This window comes from Corvus brachyrhynchos, unplaced genomic scaffold (genome assembly GCF_000691975.1).
Source record: "Corvus brachyrhynchos isolate BGI_N302 unplaced genomic scaffold, ASM69197v1 scaffold188, whole genome shotgun sequence".
NCBI lineage: Eukaryota > Metazoa > Chordata > Aves > Passeriformes > Corvidae > Corvus > Corvus brachyrhynchos.
This window is the reverse complement of record NW_008239647.1, coordinates 1,038,347-1,065,608: the sequence shown is the minus strand read 5'-3', so window position 1 is coordinate 1,065,608 and position 27,262 is coordinate 1,038,347. Positions and strand designations below refer to the sequence as shown.

Genomic DNA, 27,262 nt, shown 5'->3' with positions numbered 1-27,262 from the left:
AACAATGAACACATGTGCTACATGACCCTGAGTAAATCTAAATAAATGACAGACTCAGAAACCTTAAAATTTTGCATTGACCTAATGTATCTAAGGTCCTTGGAAGTTATTTCTCACTATGTGACAGTACAGGTAGAAACACATTAAAGTCTCCACCCTGGTTCTTTCTGGAGTAATGGGATGAAAAATTCCTTGTTATGATCTCAGAAGAAACTTTTTGTGATGGTGTAATGCACCCTATACTCTGCTACATAGATGAAAAGGAGAAACATACAACTAACACACTTCTTAGTCACATTTCTGAAACCAAGCCTCCCAGATGGATGCTACAGTGCAATTGTATGCAGATGGTACATTCCTAGTTTTCCTTTGCATAATCATAGTAAAAAAATTAATCAACCATGAATCCATTACACTTATAACCCATTCCTATTTATAAGACTGCCATTCTCATGGCAAAAAGTCAGGTAAAAATCTCAGGAAATAAGATTTGTGAGTGGGGTCTTAGAAAAACCAAATGATTTCCAAAATCCCAGTTTCTCTATACAAAGCAAGCAGCAAACAAGACCACAGTGGAAAATCCATGTGACAGATTTTTAGAATAATGTTAGGAATGCACTTATTTAAACTAATATATAGTTTATTTAAGTATGTCTGAGTAAAATCACTGAAAGTCAGTTATCTTCTGAAGGGTGAAAAGAAGGGTTTCTTTTTATCCTTCTGCCAGGGCAAAAAGAAACTAACTAATAAGGGCATTTAATTCTGCATATAATGACAAAGAAAGGTACTTTTCTTTCAATGGCTAGTCTTGGTCACATCTAGCGCTACTCTGTAGTGTTATTTGTGCATTTGACTCTCATATGTTTGGGCAGATGATAAATATATATTAACTGAGTAGGAAATGCAGGGAGATTTCTGGTTAGGAGAATATACTGATAACTGCTGATTAACTGTAAATGATTAACAATGGCAACAATCTGCATGAGAAATTCAAGGTTCAAGGTAGCAGACTGTCATGTCTCCAGACTCTCCTATGCATCAGGGGAAATTGCTAGCACTGGTAGCTGTCTTCTGGACCAGTCCCGAGAGAAACTAAAGACCAAATATTCCCACAGCTTCAATTTGGTTACTGTTAATGTACTAATTAAACAAAATCAGGCAATTACTACTTTCTTTATAGAGATGAAGTACAGAGATTAAATAGGCCTATCTTACAGAATCAATTTTTCAAGCCTAGAAATTGAATTAAGTTATTGTGAACATTTAGACCTAAGTAAATACATCATATATAGAAAGTTCTTTTGTGCTGTACTGATCTACAGTACAGAATGTCACCATATTTACATGAATTAATACTGCATTTCAACAGCATGTTCAGTAAAAGAAAAAAGAATATTTGGCTTTTAAGACATTGATTAATTGCGGATCAGAAAGGTGAAATTTCTTTTGGTTTATGTCAAACTAACACTGCAGCAGGATACTTCTCAGCACAAGAACATTTCTTGAACTTTACTCAGATCGCATACCCAGTTTTGAGAGAGACTGTTTTTAATTCTGCCCTATTATATAACACTTCTTTCTGCCTGGCATTTGACAGGCATTCCCATCCTTTGCATTTACTTTACTTCACTTCCTCAACGCTGAGGCTGCAAAAACACAGCCAGCAGCCTCATAGAGCTTTTCATGGAAATCTGCCATTCTAAACTGGCACCTAACTCCACTTTATTATTCACACAAGGAAGTTTAAAATTCTGAGACGAATTTAAATATTTATGCAAATAAGAAACTGATGAAAAGTATAATAATAAAAGAAGAAAATGAAAGCAATGTAAGACATTACTGAAGTAGCTCTTCTTGGGAAAGCTCTGACGTTCTTTGCTTGCCAGTCACCAGTGCCAACTCATACTTCAAATCCTGGATCTCCTTTTTCAGCTGGACAATCATCTACAAACAGCAAGGCATAAACCAAGCATCACCTACAAATTAATAGTTAGTTTATGATTTTTGAAGTAGAAGGCTGAGTTTAGGTAAATATGATACTTTAGTTTTCTCTTTTTTTAAACAAGGTCTCTTTTCTAAAAACTGTCAAAATGCCTTAAATACACCAAACACCTTTTTTTTCCTTCTTTTTCCATTTATAAACCCAAGAAAAGTCTTCCAAATTCAGTAAATTCTTGTGTTGGAAGATATGGTGGTACAGAAAGAGTTCAAAAGATTTTTTTCAAAAGAGAAATACAATTTGACAAAGGAGTAAAAAGAGCTTTTCTGACTCATTAGTTTTGCCTCTTAATAATGAAAACACATCTCAGAACTGATGCCTTTGTTAGAGAAAGGCAACTACACAACAAAAGTGGTATTTTTTCCTTCCCTTACAGAAACAGAACTTTCAAAATACTATCTTAATTTAAATCTTAAATTTTCTTCTTTTTCATGTAACATTTCATTATTATTAGAATTATAGCACACTATACTTGTAGGATGCATCAGTTGCTAGCAACAAACTGATAGCATAAAGCAACATAATGAAATGAAATCATATTAATAAGCAGCAATGTGAGAATATTACATGGAAAAGTGAACTAGATTTTTAAATTCTAGGAAGTAATTTTTGGAAACTGTTCCTTGGGAATAAATGTCTGTATAAAACCAAATTTTACTAATCATTAACCTCTCAAAGCCAAATTCTACAAAGCAGGGCAATATGCAAATCTGTAAGTCTACAACACGAATGAGAGGGCTCTTGGATACTTTACGGTTCGTCATTTAATGAAGCCTCCCTTTGTATGGCCCTTTATATGATATTTTTAGATGGATATGCATACACTAATTCCATGGGCAAAAGAAGTTTCCAAGAGAGGAATGTTTTCAAGAAAAAATTAATCACTCTTGATTGCATGCACTTTCCAGAAATGAGATTGTTGAAACTGATGACACATATTTTCACCAGATGTTAAAACTCTTTCAAACATTTCTATTTCTTTTAATGAGTAAATTTAATAATAACTTCCTAAATTTTGAATAAGCATTTTTACTTTAAAAATCACAATATTCTAAACATGCATATGATTATTTCTTTTAACTCTAAACCTACAGTTGATATATTTTTTACAATAAAGATTGAAAGTCTAGCATAGTATTTTATTTAATAATCTATTAAAGTGATGACTGTTAATTAGAGAAGTTGCAAGAACACTTAGAAAAATTTGCAAGGCCAAACATTTTACCCTGATTTTAGATTGCCCCATTTTGCTGCCACATTCTGATGTAGTTTGTGCCAGTTACTGAGTCAAGAAAATAAAATTTGGGGCTGGAGTGTAAAATGGTAGACAGCTGAATGACAGTAGCCTCTGTGTTCAATGTTCAAATTTGTTAGCATGACTAACTTCAATCTGACAACAACAGAAATACCAATTTCAGGATATGGATAAAAGATTCATTTTCAAATATTATTAAAACAAAATTTCTATTTTTACATGAATGTCAGAAGAGATGAGGTTTAATTCAAGACTTTGATTTTCAGTTTAAACTATGTTCTTTGACCATGAGTGAGAGAGATTCAAAGAGGAGTCACTTAAAAGTACAACAGGTACAAATTCATCTTCTTAGTAAGGTAAAAGGTCAGGAAGTCTCCATCATGAAGACTAAAGTTTACGCAACAATCAGACTTAACTCAGATCCACCAGGAGGTATTGTGAACTCCCTTAATAAACCATGTGTTCAGCTCACAGATGATAGATACTGCCAATAAATTGTGTTCGATTTTTATGAAAAAAATCTTAAATCAAGCACTTTACTGAATAGTAAGGTTGCACCCTGGGAATATATTTAAGATGGGCAATGAGCACAGGGCCGTATAAACTCAAGGTACCTGTGTTCCCCTGCCTTTTCCACAAGAGGGGATAGTTTTCTAACTCTCACGAGTCCACTTTTGCTTTACTTGCTAAATGATCCTGCAGAGTGAGACATACCAAACTCATGGAGTATAGGTCCACAGGATGTAGTAAATGTTCAGGAGCCTGCATGTGTTTTACCTCTATCAAAGGTTTCTGTGGCCATGGAAGAAATGTCTTGCATTATTTGCTACTAGACAGTCTATGTAGAAAAGAAAAAAAGAACAGACAGATAGAAATGAAGAAGTTGTTCAATGCCTATTGGGTTTATTTTCTGGGTTGTTTTTATTTTTTTTTTTTTAAATCTGATGTTCTTGCTTTTAGAAATAGATTGGAAAGAAAAATAAAATAAATAATAATAAAGAAGAAAACCGTGTGAAAACCTGACAAGGATCTTCTATTCCCTTTGAGCTTCAAGGACAAGAGACAATGAAAAATAAAAGCACAATCATTAACAGTAACTGAAATATGCTAATTACTATCAAGTAACAATGAATGAAATCATTAGCTACATAATCCCTGAGGTTTAGAGAACAAATGCTTCTGATGTTATATAATCTAGCATTCTGCAGGTTCTGGAAATCCTATTTCCGTCTCCTTTGCTTGTCTTCCTTTTTTCCCTAACTGTAACTACACGGAGTTCTTTCTTCCTAGCTAAAATGTTCCTCGAGTCATTCTCAAGGAAGGACTCGGGATGGGTATGTTTCTTAGCTTTTTAATACACAAATTGTTTCAGTGCAGCCGTGTGCCTTCATCAAGTGACTAGCAATCTTAGTACATTTTAAAGAGTTTTAGAACCATCCAATTATCTGTGGGAATTATTTAGAAACTATCACTGAAACAAAACAACTCTGGCTTCTCCTCTCACACCATCCCCAGCTCCGCCCCTTCACATCGCCCTAAGCTCTGCCTCTCATGCCACCCACCACCTTGAGCCGAGGGTTAGGGTTAGGGTCTGGGTTTGGTTAGGGTTAGAGTTAGGGTTTGGTTAGGGTTGGTGTTAGGGTTAGGGTTTGGTTAGGGTTAGAGTTGGTGTTTGGGTTAGGGTTGGCTTACGGTTAAGGTTAGGTTTGGCTTAGGGGTTAGGGTTTCTCAGCTTTAAGAGCTTAGAAAGCCTTTAGAGATTTATAAAGATCCACCTAATTACAATTATCCAAAACAAAAAAACCTAAAGGGGCAGTTATTTTATAGAAATAAAGGTGGAGCTTGCATCTGAAAACAGTTTCACTGGATGTTGCAGTATAACATCCTCAACATCAATTTGACTGCTATTGTTTAATAAGACTTAAAGCAAGCAATCTCCTTCCCTCTGTCCCCAGACAACTCTCACCAATGCGGGGTCAATTTCTTCATTAAGAACTGCTTCATTCTTAATAAGAGCAACTCGCTGTGCAAATCTGCAGGTTGATATAGATTCCTGGAAGGAAAAAAAAAAAAGAGAGAAAGGAGAGAATTCCAATTACCTTTGCACTAGGTAAGTAGACCAGACTGCTAATGAAGTCATTAAACTACTTTTCTGGTTTTTGACAATCTTACAGAAATAATCTATCATTTCATATTCCAAAATAATAATATTCAAGGGAAATAAGGTTAGCATATTCATGACAGGGGCATACAAAACTGTTAAATCATAGTACATATTTTATTGACCCAGTTTATCTCCTGACCAACTGTGTTTCAGGTAAGTCTGCAGCTGGAACTGTAGGATAACAAAGCCATGCTAATTAGAAGGTAATAACTTTTGAATGATGAGAAAAAGAGAAAACTAAGTAAAAGTTTTTCTTTTTTTTTTTTGTAAAAAAGGGACTAGATAATTTTATGTAAAAGAAGCTGGGAAAAGAGATTAAGGGAAGATGAATGGAAGTCCAAGACCACTGAGAAACAAGCCAGGAGACTTGGAACTAGGAGGTGTACACGGGAACTATGATACCAGACAAAAATCTGTCACCTGAGCTAAGATGGGGAGCAGCAGGAAGGGAAGGCAGAAAAAAAGAAAGATACAAGACTGAGTTGGTTGGGGAAACTCTGTGACAGCCAGTGTGTACTTCCATCTAGGCACAGAAAGAAATCAAAGATCCTTATAAGTATTGTTCCCTCATTCGCAATCAGCTGACATTTAAATGCCAGACCCTCCTAAAAAACTTACATATTTAATGAAAAAAAACCCAGCAACTGTCTACAGTTAGGTCAAATAATAAAACATAGAATATTAGGCAGTAGTCTTAGAAATTCAAATGATGTTTGAGAAACTGTATGATAAAATTTTATGAGATGTGGCAGCCTGCATCTAAAAGAGAATTTATACATAACCCCTAAATTAATTCACTACTGTTACAAAATTTATTTTCATAATCAAAGTAATTCTGTAGTTTTCAGTCCTCCAATGTAAGAAAATACCAGTTTAAATGTTATGTTCATACACTTCTTTTTCCACATGACTTCTGTCTCTTTAAGTGCATGGAGGTTCAGTATCTGAATAAGGGAAGATATTTCTTGCTAAAGACAGAATATATACACAGAGGATCAAAGGAAAGGAAGACCTTACAGTTAAGAGAGTTGCACACAGTATTAGTTGGGCTCTATGTCTGCCTCTGCTGTTCCTGTGCAATGACGATCAGCCAATGTGATTTTAATTAGGTTCTATACATATAGTAAATACAGTTATATGTACAGTACACATACTGCATTTCCACTAGATCTCTTTGCCTTATTTAGTGTGCAGCATATGTTAAATTAATGAGTAGCTAATCAATCCAGTTCTCGCTGTTCAATATGTTAGCTTACAATTTGTTTATTCTATGCCATCAAAATGGTAATCAAGTCAGACATCTAATTTCCTAATCATTTTTCTACCATGCTTATCATCACAGCACCTCAGGACTTTATAAGAATTAATCGATTAATACTCTTTGCTGCAAGTGTGTGGAATGATTATACTTAACAGAATGGAAACTGAAGTCAAAAGTACCAAAAAAATTATATTCATTTGTTGTCATTCTATGACATGCTGTTCAAAACAGCTTCCATTCCGCTTCAGTTACAGCTATATTAACCTATCTACAATACAGAATCAACATCTTCATCCAAGCACTCCACAAAACTAGCAAAAAAAATGTGATGTAGTGATCCAAGAAATTCTGTACAAACTCATTGGTAGAAGTAGGAATATAATCTAGTTCTCTAGGATAATCATCTATTTGGCTTCTTCATAGGAGTGCCCTTTCTTACTCTGAATTCTCTGCTTTGTTACAAGAAACAACACTAGGTCCCTAAGCAAGTGGCTTTTATTATACAACTTCAATTCATACTGGGGGTAGCTCTGTCTTGTGCATTGTTTGTGAATGAAATGTATAACCAATGGAAAAAACAAACCAACATGCAAATCTAACATAACTATGAATAATGACTCATGCAGCTATCCTGATTCTGGCATTTCTAATGATTAGGAATTAATTTATCATCCATTTATTTTACTCGGACATATTAGCTTATCATCCATCTATATTATTAGGATATATCAGATTTTGGGGAGCAAGAAAGGTATTTTGTTTTTTTCTAATTTTTGGGAGGACCGAAGAATAAGGTCTGTTGTGTAGATTGTGTACGTTAAAGCAAGAACATGAAAACTGTCAATAGCTTATTCTGGATAATTGCTTGGTCTAAATATTTCCAAAATAATATCTAGAACACAATGTGAGATACACACACCTGAGAATTGATATATGAAAGGGTTCTGATCTCAAGGAGCTTAAAATAAAATTAACTAATGTACCCAGCCACATTTGTTACCAGACAATATGCTTGCATAATTACATGTTTGCAAGTCTAAACAATATGTTTTCATTTAACAGCAAAGTCCAGTTTCCTAAAGAAAAAATCTGTAACTAGATGAAGTATGGTTTGAGTATAATGCTTTCCACTGTATTTCAGAAAACAGTCTTAGATTAAATAGTTTTTCTTTTCTTGTTTATTCATATTAGAATGCTTTAATCTTAAGAAAATAAGGAAATAAATAGATTATAAATGGCTTTGAGCAGTGTTCTATGTATTCACATTGGTACATATTTTAGAATAAAATAGACGAAACTATTTCACTTGGAAGGGACCTACAATGATCAGCAAGTCCAACTGCCTGACCAAGTTAAAGCACATTGTTAGGGGCATTGTCCAAACACCTCTTAAACACTGACAGGCTTGGGGCATCAACCACCTCTCCAGCCTGATCCAGTGTTTGACCATCCTCTCAAAGAAATGCTTCCTAATGTCCAGCCTGAACCTCACCTGGTGCAGCTTTGAACTATTCCCATACATTCCGTCACAGGGAGAAGAACTCAACATCTCCCTCTCTACTTTCCCCCAGGGAGAAGTAGAGAACAATGAGATCACCCTCAGCCTTCTTTGCTCCAAACTAGACAAACCCAAATTCCTCAGCTGCTCCTCACTGGACATTTTTTCCAGCCTTTCACCAGCTTTGTTTTCCTCCTCTGGCTGCACTCAAGGACGTTCACATCCTTCTCAACCTGTGAGGCCCAGAAATGCACAGTCAAAAAAGAACTGCACACTCACACAAAAGAGGTGATTATCCTGCTGTTTGCCATGCTCAAGGTCAGAACGGCAAACAGCAGGATAATCACCTCTTTTGATCTGGTTGTGCTGTGTTTGAATACCCCAGGATGTGGTGCCCTATTGGCTGCCAGGGCTCACTGCTCATCTGACCAGCACCCCTGGATCCATTTCTGCAGGACTACTTTCCAGCCACTCGTCTCCCAAATGATGCTCGTGTTGGGCAGTACTCCACTGTAAGTGCAGAACCCTTGTTAAATTTCATTTCAATAATCATAGCCTAATGCTCCGATCTATCTGAAAACCTCTGCAAGGCCTCCTGTCCCTCAAGAGAGTGAACAACACCTCCAAGTTTGGTATCATCGGCAAACTTGCTAATGGGACATTCAACTCATTGATGAATGCATGGAACAGAACTGGCCCTAGAACTGAACCCTGAGGAACATCACTGCAGACCAGTCTCCAGCCAGATGTAGCCCCATTCACTACAACCCTTTGATAAAAACTACAGACCTGTTTGTAAACAAAAAGAAGAAAACATCACTACATATAATTCCAGTGCAGGAAACTGGTAAAAGGACACAAAAGTATTTGAAAAATTTCCATAAATCCCAAACTACTCCACCCAATTCCCTTTCTCTCCTAGTGAACTCTCCATTTGTCTACCATACTCTATGAAATCTTGACTCCAAAGAAGTCTAACAGAAGTCCTGCCAAGGTTTTCAGTGGAAATGCACTTCTATAACTCAAACATTTATTCATCAGGAAATCAGTAAATTGAAAAAAGGAGTAGTTCATTACTAGGTGCAAATAATTTCCCAACTGCTACTTGACTTGAGATTACTTAGAGAAAAGCATTATTTCCTAAAGGATTTGTCTATATCCTACAGCAATTTCCACTGATAAAATTATCTTCTGGAAATAAAATTAAAATGTTCTTTTAAAAAGATAAGAATAAAAGCTTACACACTAGAATTGTAATCTATACTAAAAATCAAAAGAGCAGTATCTATAGAGAAGGGACAAGATTTTTGTTCAAGATAGAGAGAAATGGCATACATCTATGTTTCTTTTGTCCATAGCAAGTGTTGCTATCATGGTAGTCATGCAGTTTCCTCCTAGGCTGTCTCTTAGCACTGAGGTCATCATAGAGTTTCGGTAAGGAATGTGGGACCGGTTTTTCTCTGCAAGGGCAATTATTACCTGAAACAACAGCAAAAAAAAAAGACTTTTACATTTATATGTCTATTAATGGTTGACACACAAACAGAAAAACCAATCTGCTCAGGAACTTCTGACACAACAAAATTATGCTTATGCACCCAGTTAGCTGTAAACCCACTGGCTTTATTGAAAGAATTCCAAGTTAAATTTCAGCATTTTTATACGTCTTTGTAGGAGCTGGACCTGAAAGACCAAATACATTAAATTTTATCATATCCTAACCTTATAGTCTCTCAGCAACTTGGAAACTGAACACGATAAACTCAAACCCACAAGTTTTCCTAAGATGGAGGAACTCACTGAAAATCTTCCTCATAATTTTTTCTGCCATAACAATAAAATATGGACAGTATTAAAGTAAAAACTTCCTCAAAATTTGCTAAAGCATGCTTTAAAAATTACACATTCTTGAAACACATGCTTCTTAGATAGGCCAATACATTTATTTCTGAGAAAATGTCTTGGAAAGCAAAGCACAAATAAAAGGGTGCATGATTACAATGTACTGCTGGAAAGAAATGACTCAGTTTAGAATATATATGCCTTGGCCAAAAAGGAAATTGTACACCTACTATTCTCAGTTTCCCTCCTCAGCTGTTTACATTATGGGATCTAATTATTATTAAATAAAAAGCTAGATTATCCCATGATGTCCTGTGATATAAAAGATTTGAACTCTTATGTGGCCAAGTACTGTACTGAAATACTGTAGCTATACATGTGCTAGCTCTCCTAAATGATTAGGAGTTGGTTTTTCTTTAATAAACGTTACATACCAGTGTATATTTTGTTCATACTACATTTACAAAAATTGCTATTTTAGAAAATTTAGTAGCAACTTTTTTGTGGCATTAGTTTCTCTTAATGGTCTTCAGAAAGTTAAAAGTTAAAACTATAAATCTTACACTGGCAGCCCTGAGAGACACAGTACTTGTAGTTCTAAACTTAATAATATCACTAAAGCAGAAATTTTCATTTTGAGTGGGTCAAACAAACCACTTTAAGGCCTAGTTGCTGTCAGAACTCTTGGCACTTTTGGTAAAGTTGCATCCTATACGAATCATAATTGTGTAGAGCAAGTACATTCACTCTCAACTCCACTGACACATGTGGAAACACTGGTAAGCATAAAGGAAAGCGCAAGACTCACAAGTGGTTCTGACATGATCTGAAGTGCACCCAGGAGTCCCTGTTTCTATACACATCCTTTGTGCAAGGAACAGATTTGCACCAGTACCTCATGTCGTCAGGCAGCCAAAACATGCTCTCAGAGAATCCTCAAGAGATGGGGATTTTGGGGTGCATCACTTGCAGAAACAGAGCTGTCAGGTACACCTATATCTTGCTATTTAGTTTATCACATGCTCTGAAGCCATATGCCTGCTTCAGAGGTCATCTTTTATGTTTCTCATCCCACTTCCCATTTCTAGTAGAGTTTAGAAGCTTAAGCTCTGGTCCTTACAGAGAAAACCAACCAACCAACCAACCAACCAACCAACTCCCCCCAAAACCAAAAAAAACCAAACCCTTTTTGGTAAATATGGGCAGCAACCATTCAGTAATGGATCAAGTCTGTCAACATTCCCTAAATGGAACACATGTTAAATGACAGTAAACAAACATATTCATTAAAGCAGTGAGAACATTGTACTCTGTTATTTTGGGGAAATAATTCCATTATAGTGTCAAATCACAAGGCAGTTTAACTGTTAATTTGTGACTCTAAATTTGGTCCAGGATCCGCTATGTTTGTATCATAAGGGAATATCTACATATGCACAGCTACATTGCAGTTGTAATTCCAGAACATGCTACTACATCTCTCAGACAAATAAAGCTACCTAGATATGGTAGTAGGGACTTCTAAGTTCCTGCTGTCATTTTAGATCAGCTGCATGAAACCATCCTCATTTTTCTCTAGACATAGAGGCCGCTTGGAGTAAAAGTGTAGTGGATTTATTTGAAGAGCTTTTTAACACACTGCGGATATTTAACAAGTAGACCAAGTGTGCTAACACAAAACTGTGTTCCCATTGTCGTCTTGACACAAATCAATTTTCGTGACTATTTTACTGTGAAAAGTATTTCAAAATGGCATAAATCAACACTAGACCACCAGTAGATAACTAAATAGTTGAGAATTTAAATAAGCTGATTTTGAGGGATTTGTGCACTTTAATGTTAATCACTGCAAGGTCAGGATTGAATGGTTCAATTCCCACTGAATAAAAAGATATTTTTATTGTCTTTGGTGGTCTTTTATTCAATATTATAAAACATTTCTATTGATATACAATCCCAGACAGAATCCAAAAGGGTTATTTCCAACTGTATTTCTCTAAAATAGGAATTAAAGCTTGCATGACAAAATATTTTTCCCTTCTAAATAAAAAGAAAAAAATCATACAATAAATAAGAAGGGATCCTGAGTATAATTTCTAGATTCTGAAGATGTCAATTTTAGAGTCACTGATCCTTGTCACTCCCCTTGAGTACAACTCAAATACAGACATTTTTCTTCAAGGTAAAATTTAAACAAATAAGGGGTATGAAAAAAATTCAATGTGATAGTAAATGACTGACTGCCACCTGCTGTACCTCAGCTTCTTCTTTTGACACTGAAATATCTCTGATCATAAATTAAATGAAATCCAAGAGATCAGTTTTTGTTAACAGAAGAACACCACAAAAATGAAAAATATTCTTCCCAGCAAGTAGAACAGTTATATTTCCTAATCAGAATTCTAAAGAATGTTCATATACACACACCCACAAAATTTTCAGGTTTAATGAATTCCTCAACTGTATATTTTACTAAATAGCACATATACTGTAATGTAAATTAAAAAGCACAGATTTTAATTTTAGAGTTAAGCCTTTTTTCTTCTCCCTAACCCCCTTATTTTTTCCCTAAATGACAACCTCACAGACATGCTATATTTGTACATAAAAATTTTTAAAGAAGCCTTAGGAAAAAAAGCTGTATCCTCCATCAGAATCCCCGAAGAAATTAATTTCTAGGAACAGGAACAGTGTTTGCTGTACTGTGAAAAAAACATTATATATTCAGTCTCAGGAAGAAATTAATTTCTCTTACAGGTGTGAGGTCTGAAAGGGACATTTGAAAATCTTCAGTGATTCCAACTTAATAGCACAGCATTCACGAAAGAGGTTTAATTCATTGCCAAGTGTTTCTTACCTTAACTTGGTAAGCATCATAAACATCAAACATGTAAAACATCATGGTCGATAAGAGAGAGATATATATTAAAGCCATAATAATATTTTTAAAAATATAACACTAAAATAATTAATTTTACTAAATGAATCAATACTTATCTAATTATTTTAAAACACATATGAATAATAATAATTAACCAAATCCTTCTACTGGAAATCTTTATCTCCAAAGTTTCCATTCACTGCTGCTGTCTTAAGTAATTTTTTTTTTAAATAAATAAGATTAGTTAGGAGTAATCTATTTTCTCAATATTTGCCTTTTCCAAAGAGGAAAAATAAGAAGCAACAGTGAAAGGAGGTTAGGAATTTTAGTATACCTTAAATAAAGAGGCTAAATCTTTTTAGTAACAACAGCTGAATGACAAAGATTTCTGGACATTTATTATTATTATTATTTTTACTATTATTTCTATGAGTTCTATTGGTATAAATCCAATTATGGTTGTCACTCCATAAATACATTACCAAAGATAACTTCTGTCTCAAAAAGATCAAATACTTGAATTGGTAGAGGAATAAAACAACACATGACAGAGAGCCTAATTATTTACCATATTACAATGCTTGAACCAAATAAAACCCAAATGCTTCCATTTTAGTGATACATCCTGATCCCAGCTGTGGAAGGGGAAGAAGATAACAAAGAACGTTTTTAGGAGAAATATAGCTGAAGTCTTGTAAATATCTTTAGTATTCCAAAGAAAACAAGAACACTATTTTGGAAATACTACCCTGTATATCAACTATAACTTTACTGCTTAATTATTAAGTTTTCCCTAAATTAAAATATTTTATTTTAAAGGAAGACCTATCAAGTCAATAATTAAAAAAACCCTGTGAAATATATCCTAAGTGAATATTGGAATCCAGTTTCCCAAAACATTGCACGTTGTTAATCAGGAATGTAGTAAAGGAAGAAATCTTTTACTCTATTTCAATTTTACCTGCTCCAAATAATGTAATGAGAGGTTGATATATTTGGCTTCTGTCAGTAAGTGACCTCCAATTCCAGTCTTTGCAACACGTTCTGAACCAGCAAGGTCCACTAAATGCAACTTGGAGTGTCGGATAGTTGCAGATCCAGGTTCCTTGCTGGAGATGTGAATAGTGAAAATGCAGTGAGATCGGCTTGAGGCTTGATTCATTGGTGTCTACAATGATAAGAAGAAAAAGAACTCTCACTGTTTAGTGGATAAATAAAATTAGCTTTTTATAGCTCAATAATCTGGCAACTGAAATCATCTATCCAATTTTTTATCTATTGGACATGTAATAAATACGCAAAAAAACCCCAAAAGGATTTCACCTGCCATTCACATTCTGGAAAAATATTTGGATAACTTTAATCTGGACAAATTGTACTGCAAGGAATCAAGGTTGTTCCAAAATACTGTAACATTGAGGACATCAGCAAAGCAAGTGGCCTTACTATGTGAGGAATACTGGAAAAGGGCACCTTGACTGGAGGGAAAGTTACTAACTCCTGATCCCCGAGAAGTTATTAATTTCCCCATTGGTGCACCAATTCTTCCTTGTTTTTTCCTGATAGGTAGATACCAGTGTAACTAGGACTAGGACTTCCTATAAGGCTTTAAACTTTTCCATTTTTACTTTTATTAAAAAATTTTACTTGGCAAAATCAGTACCATATTTTTAGGTGGCATGACAAGAGTTTTCATAAAATGTTTGGCTTTAAATATTTATTTTTTGGGAATAACTACAGCCACACTTCCTTAACACATGGATATTCTTCGTCAGCTTTTAGAAATGCTCAGTCTTAGCATTATTTCAGAGGTTTTCTCAATGTATTTAAAATGTGGAACTGAAAATTTTAAACAGCTCTCAGTTATTTAACTTTAGATTTCAAATGACCATATGCCATCACACATGCATTTTTCTTAAAAAACATACAAAATATCTTTCAGCATCTAAAGCACCTTTTGTTTAGTTGTATCAAGGTATTGTTAGAAACTTAAATCAAAAATAATTCCTCATTACCGTCATTTCATAAATAGCTAAAGCTTTAGATTATATATGGAGATTAAAGGCTTAGCATAGAGATAGTATTTTTATTCATAAACTGTAACAAGTATGACTACATTATTTTCATGACATAAACGCTTGACTGCAGAAATATAGACTAGTAAAATCATAAATCAATATTATTGAGTTAGCAACTAAATCTATATTTATTTGTAGCTGCTGAAAAAAAAGTAATTTAAAAATCCTGGTTACACTGTTTACATTAATCTCTTGGCTCTACTTCATTCCTCTGTTATTCTGGAGTAACTTTTAATGTAGGCATATCCTGTGATTCAGCCCAGCTATACCAAGATACTGCTTTTTTTCACACAGTCTGCTTTAGCATGCAACACTGTAGATGGTAAAATGGCCTGCCTATTGCAGGTATTGAAGATGTTGTCTTATTAATCCAGAAAGGACAGCTCTTAACAGAAAGACTGCAAGGTGAATGGTCCTTTAACAGGAATAATATGGACAGCTATACCACTTGGTTCAATTGTCTCCATTTCAGCTTCCTTTTTTTTTTTTTTCCAGCCTTAATAGTGCCAGCACAATGAAATTGGTTTTGGGAACTGATCCAGCAAAAAAAAAAAAAAAAAAAAAAAGACTGCAAACCATAGATATTTAACCTGGATCAGTTTCTTGATTCAGCCACAGCACAGCTGTAGAAAACAGTTGTGATAGAATACAGAAAACGGCAGCATACAGCAGGAGAACAAGTAGGTAGTGTGCAGGAATAGCATACACTTGTATGGTGGTGAAAATTCTGTAAGGAAATTTCAGTCCTAGCACTATTTTCTTTTGGGCTGCTTTACCTAATAAAGGCAAGCTCAGAGGGAGAGGGAAAAGAATTTTGATTATTATTTTATACAGATGAAGAATTTTATAATTCATGATCCTGTGAAATGAGCATCAGAGTGCAGTCACATGCTATGCTGTCCTCAGAGGTGAGGCTGGGCAAATGAAGGGGAAGTGATTTGTAGTGCTGGAATGAAAATAAACAGGCTGAGGGAAAGGTGTCAAGCAAGAAAATACTCCGAAACTTACTTAAAATGCAGTTACACTAAGGAAAAGTTATATGCTGTGAAAATGTACTTTATTCAGCAATTCTGATTCCATGAATAATCAGAGCCAACTTCACTTATTTTACTAGGACAGCTATGATTTTATTATTTGCAGCTCTGTGAAGCAGGACTGGATATTTTATTTCTTCCAGCTCAAAATCCACAACAGAATTCATTTTAAGGACATTCTCCTTGACAGAACTGATATTAAGGGATATTTTGCACTACAGACATGGCATCAGTCACACTATACTGCAGACAAGTCTAAGCCAGATCAAATATCAGTCAGGTCCAGCGGTGGAAGCACAAAGCAAACATTGCTATGAAAGAAGCTGAAGAAATCATCATACTTCTGAATAAGTATTCTTACGCAAACTTCAGTTTCACACTGCAGCAAAACCTCATGTATTTAAAAATGTGCTTTTAGTCAGACCCATTTAATGCCAACAGAGGCAAAAAAAAATTCAGATCATGAAAGAAAATAATTTCAGGGCTCTGAGTTCCAAAAGCACAGGGCAATATTTGCTCTAGGCTTTTACTGTCTATTGCAATACACCAGCCACGACCTTATTTTGTGTGTTCCAAGTAGATTTGGCTGGACTAGTCATTAGAAATTCCATTGCTTTTCTCTCCACAGTTTCTTTTACTCATGTAAATGAAAAAATGAATGTAGGTGATCTGGAAGTCGTTGGCTAGAATCCCAAACTGATATTTCTGTGAAGTCCTTCTTCAGAGTAGAACCATGGTTTAATCAAGACGCCAAGACTCCCTTTTCCAGTATGATTCTCTCTCTGCTTTGCAGTTCCCATATATAGGAAGCTCTGCTAGAACTCTTGCAGAAAGCATAAAGCAATAAAAATTTAAACTGTTAAATGGGATGCAATAATGAATGTTAATTGCATAATCCCCCCATACTTTTCTACTTTTACCACACAAGTAGATGCAAAGCACACAACAGAAATGATGACTTGTTGGCATCTCCAGTCCAAAAACAAGCCCTTTTTCTGTTTGGTTATTGCTTATCTTACATATGCAGCTTCTGAGTATCACCATTCATCTGCTTAGAGAGTTTGAAAACAGAAACAAAATTTTCTGGACAGTGTCTCAGAGACTACTAAAATGCTCCTTTAGTGGTTTTCGGAGTTCATTTTGGCTTTGTTAGCAGTATTCAAACCATATGTATATGAAATCATCCTCACACTAATTTGATGTGATGAAGAAAAAAAGAGAAAGAGGGGAGTGGCCTGGTTCTCACAGATGGTTGCTATTGTGAGAGTTATATATAGAACAACTGATGAGCTGCAGTTACTTACAAAGAAATAATTTTTTCCAGGAATTCTGTGACATCATGAACCACATAAGCAGACTTTAGATGCTTTGTAATATCATGTGAACACTACAAAGGACTTAATGCCAGGTCATCTGTTGCTGCCCATTTGTGGCATGGTAAAGGACAAATTCAATAACATTTAGGATCATGACTTGGTAAAGCATCAGTGTTTCATTTGATCATGGAAAATATGTACAAGGTGTATTTCAAGCCATACTAGCCAGGCTTGTTTTATTCCAGGACAAAAATATACCTGTGTTTGCTGAAATTAAATAAATTGTATAGAAACTTTGTGACTTTAACTACTACATCTATTTATACAAAGGTTAAAAGAAGGAGGCTTCTACTTGAATGAGAATCTACAGCACAGTCATACTGGAAGAAGCCTCTGAGTTGAATGTTTCTTTCAAGGAATACAAGGTCAAGAAACATACAAAAACTTGCTGGAACCTAAGCTGTCCATCTTAATCTAATTCTTACCTATCTTAAGTCAGCAAAACACTCCAGGAATTCTTCCCTATATAGGAATTTATGTATTTCCCAAACCTTTTATTTGTTGCAGCTTCTATTATAAATGTTTTGACTAATAATAGCCAGAAATGGATGCTACTGGTCTAAATGGAGTTCTTAATAGTTGAGGACCTGAGAAAGAGAAAGCTTCTTAAATGGGACAAAGACATATGAAAAGCTGTTTGAAAATCGGCTCTGGACTAACAGAAGCTGCTACTACCTGGAAGAATAATGTGTTGATTATGGCTGCCAAAACACTCTGACAGAGAAAATACATGAAAAGAGTTCAGGACCATGGGAACAAAACAATTTTGCCAGTGATAAATGGAGTTGTTCAGGCCATATTGCAAACCACCTCCACCTGGCAACTTATATCGTTCCAGTGGAATCTTTTCTTCCTTGAATCAAAATATTTAGACAGCAGAAGAACAGTTTTCCTTTACGAATGAATTAGTCACTAGCCAATGCATAAAGAAAAGCTGATTCAGAGTGTTCAGAGTTTTTTGAGAGAATGTCTCAGTGAAAAGGTACAAAATTTTCTTTTAAGGAGTGTTTCTTTTTCTTCTTAAGGTTTTTTTGCTTTTGAACTTTTCAAAGAAGAGCAAGGGGGAAAAAAAGTACTGATAGTATCCAACATTGATACCAAATCAATTTTCTCTGAACTCATGCTACAATCAGAGGGATATCTGCAGGGAGATGTTCTGACAGCTACAGTCATTCCACAGTTCAGAGGGATATCTCTGTCTAATTAATATAAACTCCACCAGTCCCAACAGAAAGATGCTATAAGGAAGAGCACATAAATTGAAGGAGGTACCTGTCTTTATATCTGGTAGATGAGAAAGACCTTAACATGTCTTTAGTTTACTTTCTAAATAATATGGTACAGGTGAAGGGGCTCCTCAGTTGCACTTAGGTACACTTGTCGTAATTGAAATTGAAAAACTGTTGCTATGAAAACATAAGGATCAGAATAGGTGCAATCACTTCCTGAGAGCAATACTTTATCTTTCCATATTTACTACGACTTCACAGTTAGGCCATGGTAAGTTCTAAACTCAGGTAACTTTTAAAATAATTAATATTCCCTGGTGAAGATATTATTAAACCTTATTTTATATAGTGCCTTTTATCCATATAAATCCCAAAGCATTTTAAGGATGATTCAAAGTAGTATGCATGACCAGTGATTTTTTTACCACACATGGAAATGAAAGCACCTGTACTGAAATGATGATGCCATTTGGTGCTAATATTACAATATAACAGATCTGTTGGAGTGGAAATAAATTAGCAATTGACCAATGAAGAACCTAGGAAAGCAGAAAGTTTCAATTTCTTCTGGACAGCAGCACCATGCATTTTTGTCAAAAGTGACATTTAATCTCATATGCTCACACACTCAAATCCTATTTTTTCTATTTCACCCAATAAAAAAATCAGTCAAACACTATCAGTGACTTTCTAAATCATGAGAATACTAACGTACAATAAATACAAATAGATTTAGTTCAATTCAGAGGTCACAAGTCAGTCCCCACAGCTATCCTTAAACCTTTAAGTTTAATTCTTTCTTGAAATAAACATATTTAAAATTGCCAAAAGCTTACTGATTGCCCCAAGTGTATTTCAAACATTTTAAATGATGGAACAAATTCTGTGTAGTATACACTGTATCTCAAATTTAAAAAATGGAGTGCTATAGGTATAAAACCATGCACTAAAATATTTCCTTCCTCATTAAATCAATGTACTTTTTCATTAGAGGAAAAATAAATTCTAACTCTACATTCAACTGCAGTGCTCAGATGTACTAATCCCAGAAAATGATTTTACAGTTTTGAAATTGCTGTGCATCCTTGGGAGGCTACCTTACTCTGCTGATTTAAGAGAAATACTAAAATCCCTAAGAATTCTCAAAATCACAGAGGTTTAGGCGTGTTATTTCAGAAGACAGGGGTCATATGCGATTCTCATCACAAGAACTTAGAAAAGACCTCTTCAGCTGAAGATATATTAATAGTATACCAAAATAAAATTGTTTGAGTACACTGCCTAAATGGCCAAACACTTATTCCCACACAGGAGCTTTTTCAGATGTTGCTGCTACCAACTGCTTACATTGCAAATTAGATTTTCAAATCCTCAGCATGCATATCAGATACTGAAATCATAAAATTGTTTTAACAGATAAAAAAAATAAAAAAACAGTTCAGATTTTATAAGCTGTTGCTGCAGATTCTTATGTATTCAAATGTAACGAGAAACTGCTTTGTTGGAAAACAAACAAAATTCGACTCCTTACATTCAGCAGAGCTGCCAACAAAAGACTCAGTTTTTGGTTTTGATCTCTGCCTGTTTCTCTCTAGCAAAATATGAGACAAAAAATTCCTATTTGGATTTTTACATTATGAATTGTCTGTGCACAAATGTCTTCCAACTTACCATTTACACAACTTGTAGTACACATCAAAACTAGAGCAAAGGACCAGTCCTACACTGTCTATTAAAGCAATCCTGCACAAATTAGATTGGTTTCCTTTCTTTTCCTTGTCTTGGGCTATATAGTTAGTGTGGGAAAGAAGCATTCGGTTGTAAGTGTTCCCTTAGGTTCTGACATTTAATGAATGAATGAATGAATGTTGCCTATAAAGTACTTTTAATATTGTGATGACTTTTTTTTAGCACAATCAGTGATGAGGGGAAAATGCAGCCCTCAAACCACAAGTTAGACTGCATTAGCATAGGCAATGCAAAAATTAAATTGTAATTCTTATTTTCTAAATAGTCACTCTTCAAAGAAGAGTTATTCAGGGTTAAAGCATTAGATTGCAATTTTAGAGGCTACAGATCCCAAATGTGATCCATGACAGTCACCTGAGTTTTTCCACAGCCAAACTCTTCTTCATTAAAAAAGATGATTCAAGCATTTATTTTACTTTCTTTTCTATTTAGGTTCATTAATCTTGTGTCTTTTTCTTTAAAGTTTACTTAAGAGGGTTCTAATCTTCAGAGGTCAGAAAGTATTATCATAACTCAAGATTTAAAAATATGGATCTCCAGAGAAGTTATGTTTTATGCCATAAGTCCTGTTTTTTAGCTCTCTAGATTAACCCTTGTCTCCTCTATTATGCTTTGTCAAGTTCCTCTCCTTCACACGATACCAATTTTTCTATTTCAATATCATCAAGCAGTTCCTTGCCTCAATGCTCAGGTTTATGAGAAGCTCTTATGTTGATTATCTCTTGCCTTAACATATTCCCATCTCTCAAAATGTAACCATTGAAATAGTCATCCTTGAGAAAGAGAACAAACACTTTGGTTGCCTATTTATGTTTTGTAATCAAATGCTTCTTCCCCTGTGTCCAGGTGCACGTAGTCATCCAGCAGGAACACAGAACTACCTGACTATTCACATACTCTAAGTGTCTTTCTTGTTAATGATTTATGATATATCCTTTTGGAACTACAAAGGAAGAAAACCCACAAAGTTCTAAAAGAGAGTTAACTGTATTGTAGTAAAGACACATTGATAGTGCTCACATTATACAATACACTTTTTATATTTACATTCCATATCCAAGCATGAGGGAAAAAAAGAACCTTACAGATGTCGGATACAGAAACATTTCATTTGAATTTTTCAGAATCAATAAAAACATGCTTATGTTTGAATATTGGCACATATTTATTTTGAATTTCCTTTGAACTATCATCTGGGGGTTTGATTTTTGGTGAGGATCTTTTATTTATTTGGTTGGTTTGGAGTTTTTTTGTTTGGTTTGGGGGGAAGGATTGTTTTGGTTTTTTTGTTTGTTGTTTTGTTACACATAACACCATGTGCTTATGCAATAAGCAGGAAAAAAAGAGGGGACTTATATTAAATACTTCAAAGGCAATTTAGTGCTTAATCATAGAATCATAGAATGGTTTGAGTTTGAAGGTACCTTAAAGATCATCTCATTCCAACCTCCCAACCCCATCACACTCCATGAGTAGGGACACCTTCCACTGGAACAGGTTGCTCAGGACCCCATTCTACCTGACGTTGAACACTTCCAGGGAAAAAACTTCAGTAGGAATGTTTGACAGTGCTTTGTAAGACCCTGTTTTCTTATCTTTACATGTCTGATACATGCCACATTCAAAAGTCAGTCTGTAGTTTACAAGAATTTTTGTATTCTACTTGTTTGAATTTCAGTAGGTTATGACATCAAGAACCACCAATCAGCTCCACTAGGGAAAGCTATCATCAGAGAAACAGTTATTTAATTTCACTGTGGAAATATACTCAAAAAGAGGATACTAATCTATCTCCAAGAACTTCCAAAAATATACATCTTATTTGAGAGAGGAGGAGAGAGGTTTTTGACCATTTTAACTCTGGTGGTATTAAGAAAGATTTGAAACAGCAAATCTCACCTCAGCAATCATTCTGTTGGTGTCCCCCAGGAAGAGTAGGTTTAAGGCTTCCTCTTCATTGGTTGCTTGCTGAAGAGACAAGTTTTTCAGATGAATGTTTTGATCAGAGTCTTCCATTATTGCAACTTTTCTACATGGAAAATAAAAACAACAAATGAAAACTAGAGTTTTAACGTGATATTATTTCATACTTTCATTTTGATTGCACCTAAAAGGTGAAATCTAAAACCCAAATGCAATCATAATGAAAGAACTAAAAACGTAAATGATACACATTAAAGCAAGTGTTAATTTCTTTTTTTACTGCCACCTCATTTTTATTATGAAATTCCTCCATTATTATGAAACTTCACATAGAAAAGGAATATAAGAAAACTGTAAGGTTTAGAGAAAGCTTTGGGATTTTTATTTCTTGAGATATAGTAAAATCTCAAGAGAGAGGTTAGATGCATCATCACAAACAAATAATACATAGGGGTTTGTTTGCTGTTACCAAGTACAGATGATACATAAAGCATACCATAATTTTGATGTACAAATAGACATGGAATATTTCAGCATCAACACATCTGTAGTCAAGATGTTTCTAATAACTTTGCATTTATCAAGATTGTTTCTCTTTTCATTCTTCTTAAGTGGTAGTAACTACAACTGTAAATTATCCCTTTCTTAAATTAAAAGCAAGCAAACAGAATGTTTTTATTTATTCCCACTGTTAGAAATATTCTTAGTTCCACTTCTATAGGACTTAAAGTTCCCAGAAAGAAATTGGATGCAAGTAGCAAGGATATGGCAAAAGGTCCAGAAGACCTGCTAAATATTACTGAAAATCCTTTTCGCTTCTTTAAATAGTCCTTTAAAATAAGAATCTTCTTCCTTTTGAAATGGTTACTGAGAATGAAACTTTATTAGCATTACTGAGTAGCCATTAGGGTCTCCTCAACTGGGACATTCTATAGTATCCAACATGGAGGCCAAGTAGTTGCCTCACTGGATTTGGAAAACTCCCAGAGAAAAGAATCTATTAAAGCGGAAGTACACTACATCTGAGGATGAATAACATGTTCTTCAGGGTGAATTACATGTTCTGATACAATTTAAAACAAGCAAATTAGAACTTTTAAAAAACTTGGAAGATGTTTTTATTTAAGCTATACCTTTATTTTCTGTATAAATACAGATAACATTTTCTATCTATACATATACACCTATATGTGTACATAATGTATATAAATATTTTTTCATGTTCTTCAAGATAAACCACAAGAGGGAGTATGGGGCTTGAGTTTTTATCCGTAGGTAGTTCTTGCACGTTAATTACTTCAAGTTGCTTCAAAACCAGAGAGATTGGGTTTTGTTCTGCTTTGCTTGCCTTTTTTTCCCCCCAAAAAGCTGACAGAATCAAATCAAGCATCAAAGCAGCATTCCCTAGTATTACTCTTAGATACTGTGGGAGTAGTTCACAGTCTGATGGCCAAAACATTCAAATGGACATACAGAAATAATTTTAACACATTGCAATACACTCAGTCTTTTCAAGAAAAATTGCATGTAAAAGTACACACAAAGCTTCTTTAGTACTCATAACAACTGCTTTTCCAAGTATGATTGCCTCCCACTGTTAGCCTTATTTTTGTGTGGTGGTGTAAGACGTTTCTAATACAATGAAAACTCAGCGTCCTCACTCAAAGCATAAACCCCAGAGCACAATTCTGCTCTTGCATGTCAAACTTTTAATAATGACAAGTTGTATTCTGTCTGCAATTCCATCTCTGTGTGCATCACACATTAAAGCCCAGAGTGGTTCTCATTACAGTATGACACTCTGACTAGTTTTAATATTTTGAAATTGCATGGTAAGCATCCTCTACCTATTTTTATAATTTAGGAAAATGATATTGTTTTATTATGCACATTTGGCATAGTGTTTAAACTTTTAAGGATCTTTTCAGTCTACTCTTTGATCAATGATTATAAAAAATTCCCAGAAAATTAAGATATTAGTTTGGATACAAAACTCTGGAGGATTATTGTATTAGACAGGAAACCGTGGGGACATCACAAAATAGCAACAGCTTCCTATACAAGGGCCTTGCAACTATTAGGAATATTTCCAAATGGAAACCTAAATTTGCAAATCTAGAGGCATCTACCAAAACTTCCTCAGAAGGGTATGTTCCAAAATGACAACAAAATTATTTATTTTACAGTGCTATAAAGTTAATGTATAATATGATAATAATTTTGATAGAGCTTTCTCTATATTAGTGAAACTTTTAAATTTCATAGCCCTAATTTGGACCTTGTAGTGGAAAAACTCTGTGAAGTCTCCAAGGCTTAGAATTGAAGAAATCTAAAATAATCCCAAAACTTTATAAACATTTAAAAATTAAACATAATGATGCAAACAAATAACATATGAAGATACACGACTTCTATGGCAATACATGAGCAGGATATAGTGATACTACTTCATTGTGAGGAGACTACACAGCCAATAATAAATTTAGGAAAAAGATAAAAAGAGAAAAGCAGCAAGTGTGCATCTTGGAGTCAGTCCAGAAGAACAGAATGAATTAATAGATACAAATAGGTAATGTTTTGTAAAACTGCAAGGAACTTTAGGTTTTAAGAAAGAATGGTCAGGATAATCATCCTCTGTATCATCCCAAAAATATGATCTTTTAGAAGTACAACTCCCCGAATACCACAACAGAGGACAAAGTCAATACTTATTCAAGAGGTAAGGTTACAAAGTTACTCAGCTACCAGCACAACTTTCAACAGCACACAGATTTGATTTTCCATTCAAGTGGAGACCTAGAGCATAATCTCCTTATGAGACATGGCAGAACTATGAGATGAGTAAGTGCTTGTGCAGACTTGCTTGACACGTCACATTGTGATAGGAAATCCTTCCCACTGTCTCCAATGGATTCTGTTTTGAGACAGCAAAAACAAATTTGGGCTGTTCTGGATGTTATAGACGTGACTGGGAGACTGTTACATATTTAGGAGTTAATGATTCATGTAACAGTGAACGTGAGCAGGCACAGCCTGTGAGGTGCTGCACGCACAGTGCGGCATTCAGGTCTGTGCTGTGCTGCACAGATCCCTTGGCTGCAGGATAAATTCACTAAGTTCCCAGGAGAGCACATTCTAGAATGAAGCTGTTTCCTTGTAAGAAAATTACACAAATACTCAAAAGAGCAAAAGGGAGACCTTCTCTCTGTGGCCAGGAGCTGTACTGCTCTGTGCAGTGTGCCATGGGGAAGTCCATTCAAGCTCTGTTCAATGCTGCATGAATGCAGGGCACCCAGCACCTGATGGGATTTACTTGCCACCTGTATTCCTCCTCCTCTTATTCCATCTTGCCAAAGTGGTTACCCTATTAAGCCGTTTGTTGTGGGGCCTTTCTTTCCGAGAGCTGGAAAAAGCTGTGCACTGTCTCTCTCTCTCCCCTCACCCCACCATCCAACAAAGAATCAAAACTGAAACAATGAGATTGGTGGTTCATGTAAGAACAAAACATACAAATTCTGTTAGACTTTGCAGGCAACTTCAAGAATCTAACTCACAAGAAGATATTTGTTAAATAAGCTTTGACATTCATAAGAAAATTTGTCTTGAATTAATTTACTCATCAAATGCCTATAGAAAAGTTGCCTTAGAAAGGCTTCACTTACATTCTACTCTTTTTCAGGAAACAAATCAACATAAAATATGGATGTGAATAACCAATATATTATGTATGTGGAAGTTATTGTATACATTTAAAGTGCAATTTGCTTAAACTGTAATTTAAAAAAATCATAATCTTAGAAGAAATGGTTCAAAACTGTTTTTAGCTGTCTCCTCATTAACAAAAAGAAAAGTCTAACCTTACGAAACTTTGTATTGTCTTAATCTTTGGTATTCAGTAGTAACACAATGAATATTCTTAATTTTTAAAGAACATATTTCATATAAAAAAAGCGAACTAATACTATTATTAACCGGAGAAGTTTTAAAATACTGGTAATTCTCAGAACCCTGAAAATATAGTTCTTGAAGGTGGTGAGTTCCCACATTACATAGTTGGTACAGCCATTCAAAGGGGCTGACTGTTGAGACTGGAGAGGAGCATCAGGTTTATTTGCATAAAAAAATCAGACTGAATAAAATATATTTCCTATGTGTTCAAAATTATTCCTTTAGCCTTTTTTATTTTTATCCTTCTTTGTTAAGGAAAACAGCAATTATTATACTAGTTGTTTTAGCTTTCCATGTCAGCAATTTGGTAACTCTTAAAGCCCTTGGAGGGCAGTAGAGAAACAGAAGAGTATAAACTCACTTGAGGTAGCTAACCAATATCCAGTAACAGGTTTTGTTTTGAAGTGGAAGTATTTCACACTAACTCCATGGAACATAACAGTTCTACATGTTACTAACATATATTAAGATAGGTATTATTGTTGATGTTTGAAGTTAATTAGCTCACAGCTTAAAGTGTGGTTTTGTTAAAGTCAGCCAGCATCATACTAAAACTTACACACTTCTCTCTCAAAGAGGACTTTAAAGAATCTTCACACAAAAATGGGGAATCACTTTTTGCGGGCTTGAAATTTAGATTCTGTTTTCCCCTGGCTACAGCACTCCTGAGTAATGGTTGTCTGAGCTCCTTGAGAAGTAGCTCCTCAATTACTGCAGTTTAGACTGTAATTCTAAGGCAAAACAGCACGAAATGTACTTTGCCTTCACATGCAAGAGGGCCCCCTGCCACAGGACAGGTAAAGCAGTAACCTCTTGGTTATCTCTGACTTAATCCAGTCATTCTTGACTAACAGTTCTATAACCTCAACCTTTACTTTTGTGTTATATCTGGTGCCAAAAAAAAAAAAAAAAAAAAAAAAAAAAATTTGAACACCTTCATCTCTCAAGCAAAAGTTGCCCAGTTCCACCAGCTCTGCTTGCAGGACAGGCTGGAGATTAAATCCAGCAGTGAATGGAGGTTGGGG

At 34.9% G+C, this 27,262-nt stretch overlaps 1 protein-coding gene across 3 annotated transcripts in view; it reads right to left on the bottom strand.

Moving 5' to 3' along the window:
- KIF6 (kinesin family member 6) overlaps nucleotides 1-27,262 on the bottom strand; it is a 156,859-nt gene that overhangs the window by 106,324 nt on the left and 23,273 nt on the right. For all 3 annotated transcript variants that reach the window (XM_017742350.1, XM_017742349.1, XM_017742348.1), the window contains 5 exons: nucleotides 22,266-22,395; nucleotides 13,862-14,068; nucleotides 9,513-9,656; nucleotides 5,221-5,307; nucleotides 1,841-1,944 (listed from right to left, as the gene is read on the bottom strand). In XM_017742350.1, the coding sequence (XP_017597839.1) occupies nucleotides 1,841-1,944; nucleotides 5,221-5,307; nucleotides 9,513-9,656; nucleotides 13,862-14,068; nucleotides 22,266-22,395 (672 nt within the window). The remainder of the gene's footprint in view (nucleotides 1-1,840; nucleotides 1,945-5,220; nucleotides 5,308-9,512; nucleotides 9,657-13,861; nucleotides 14,069-22,265; nucleotides 22,396-27,262) is intronic.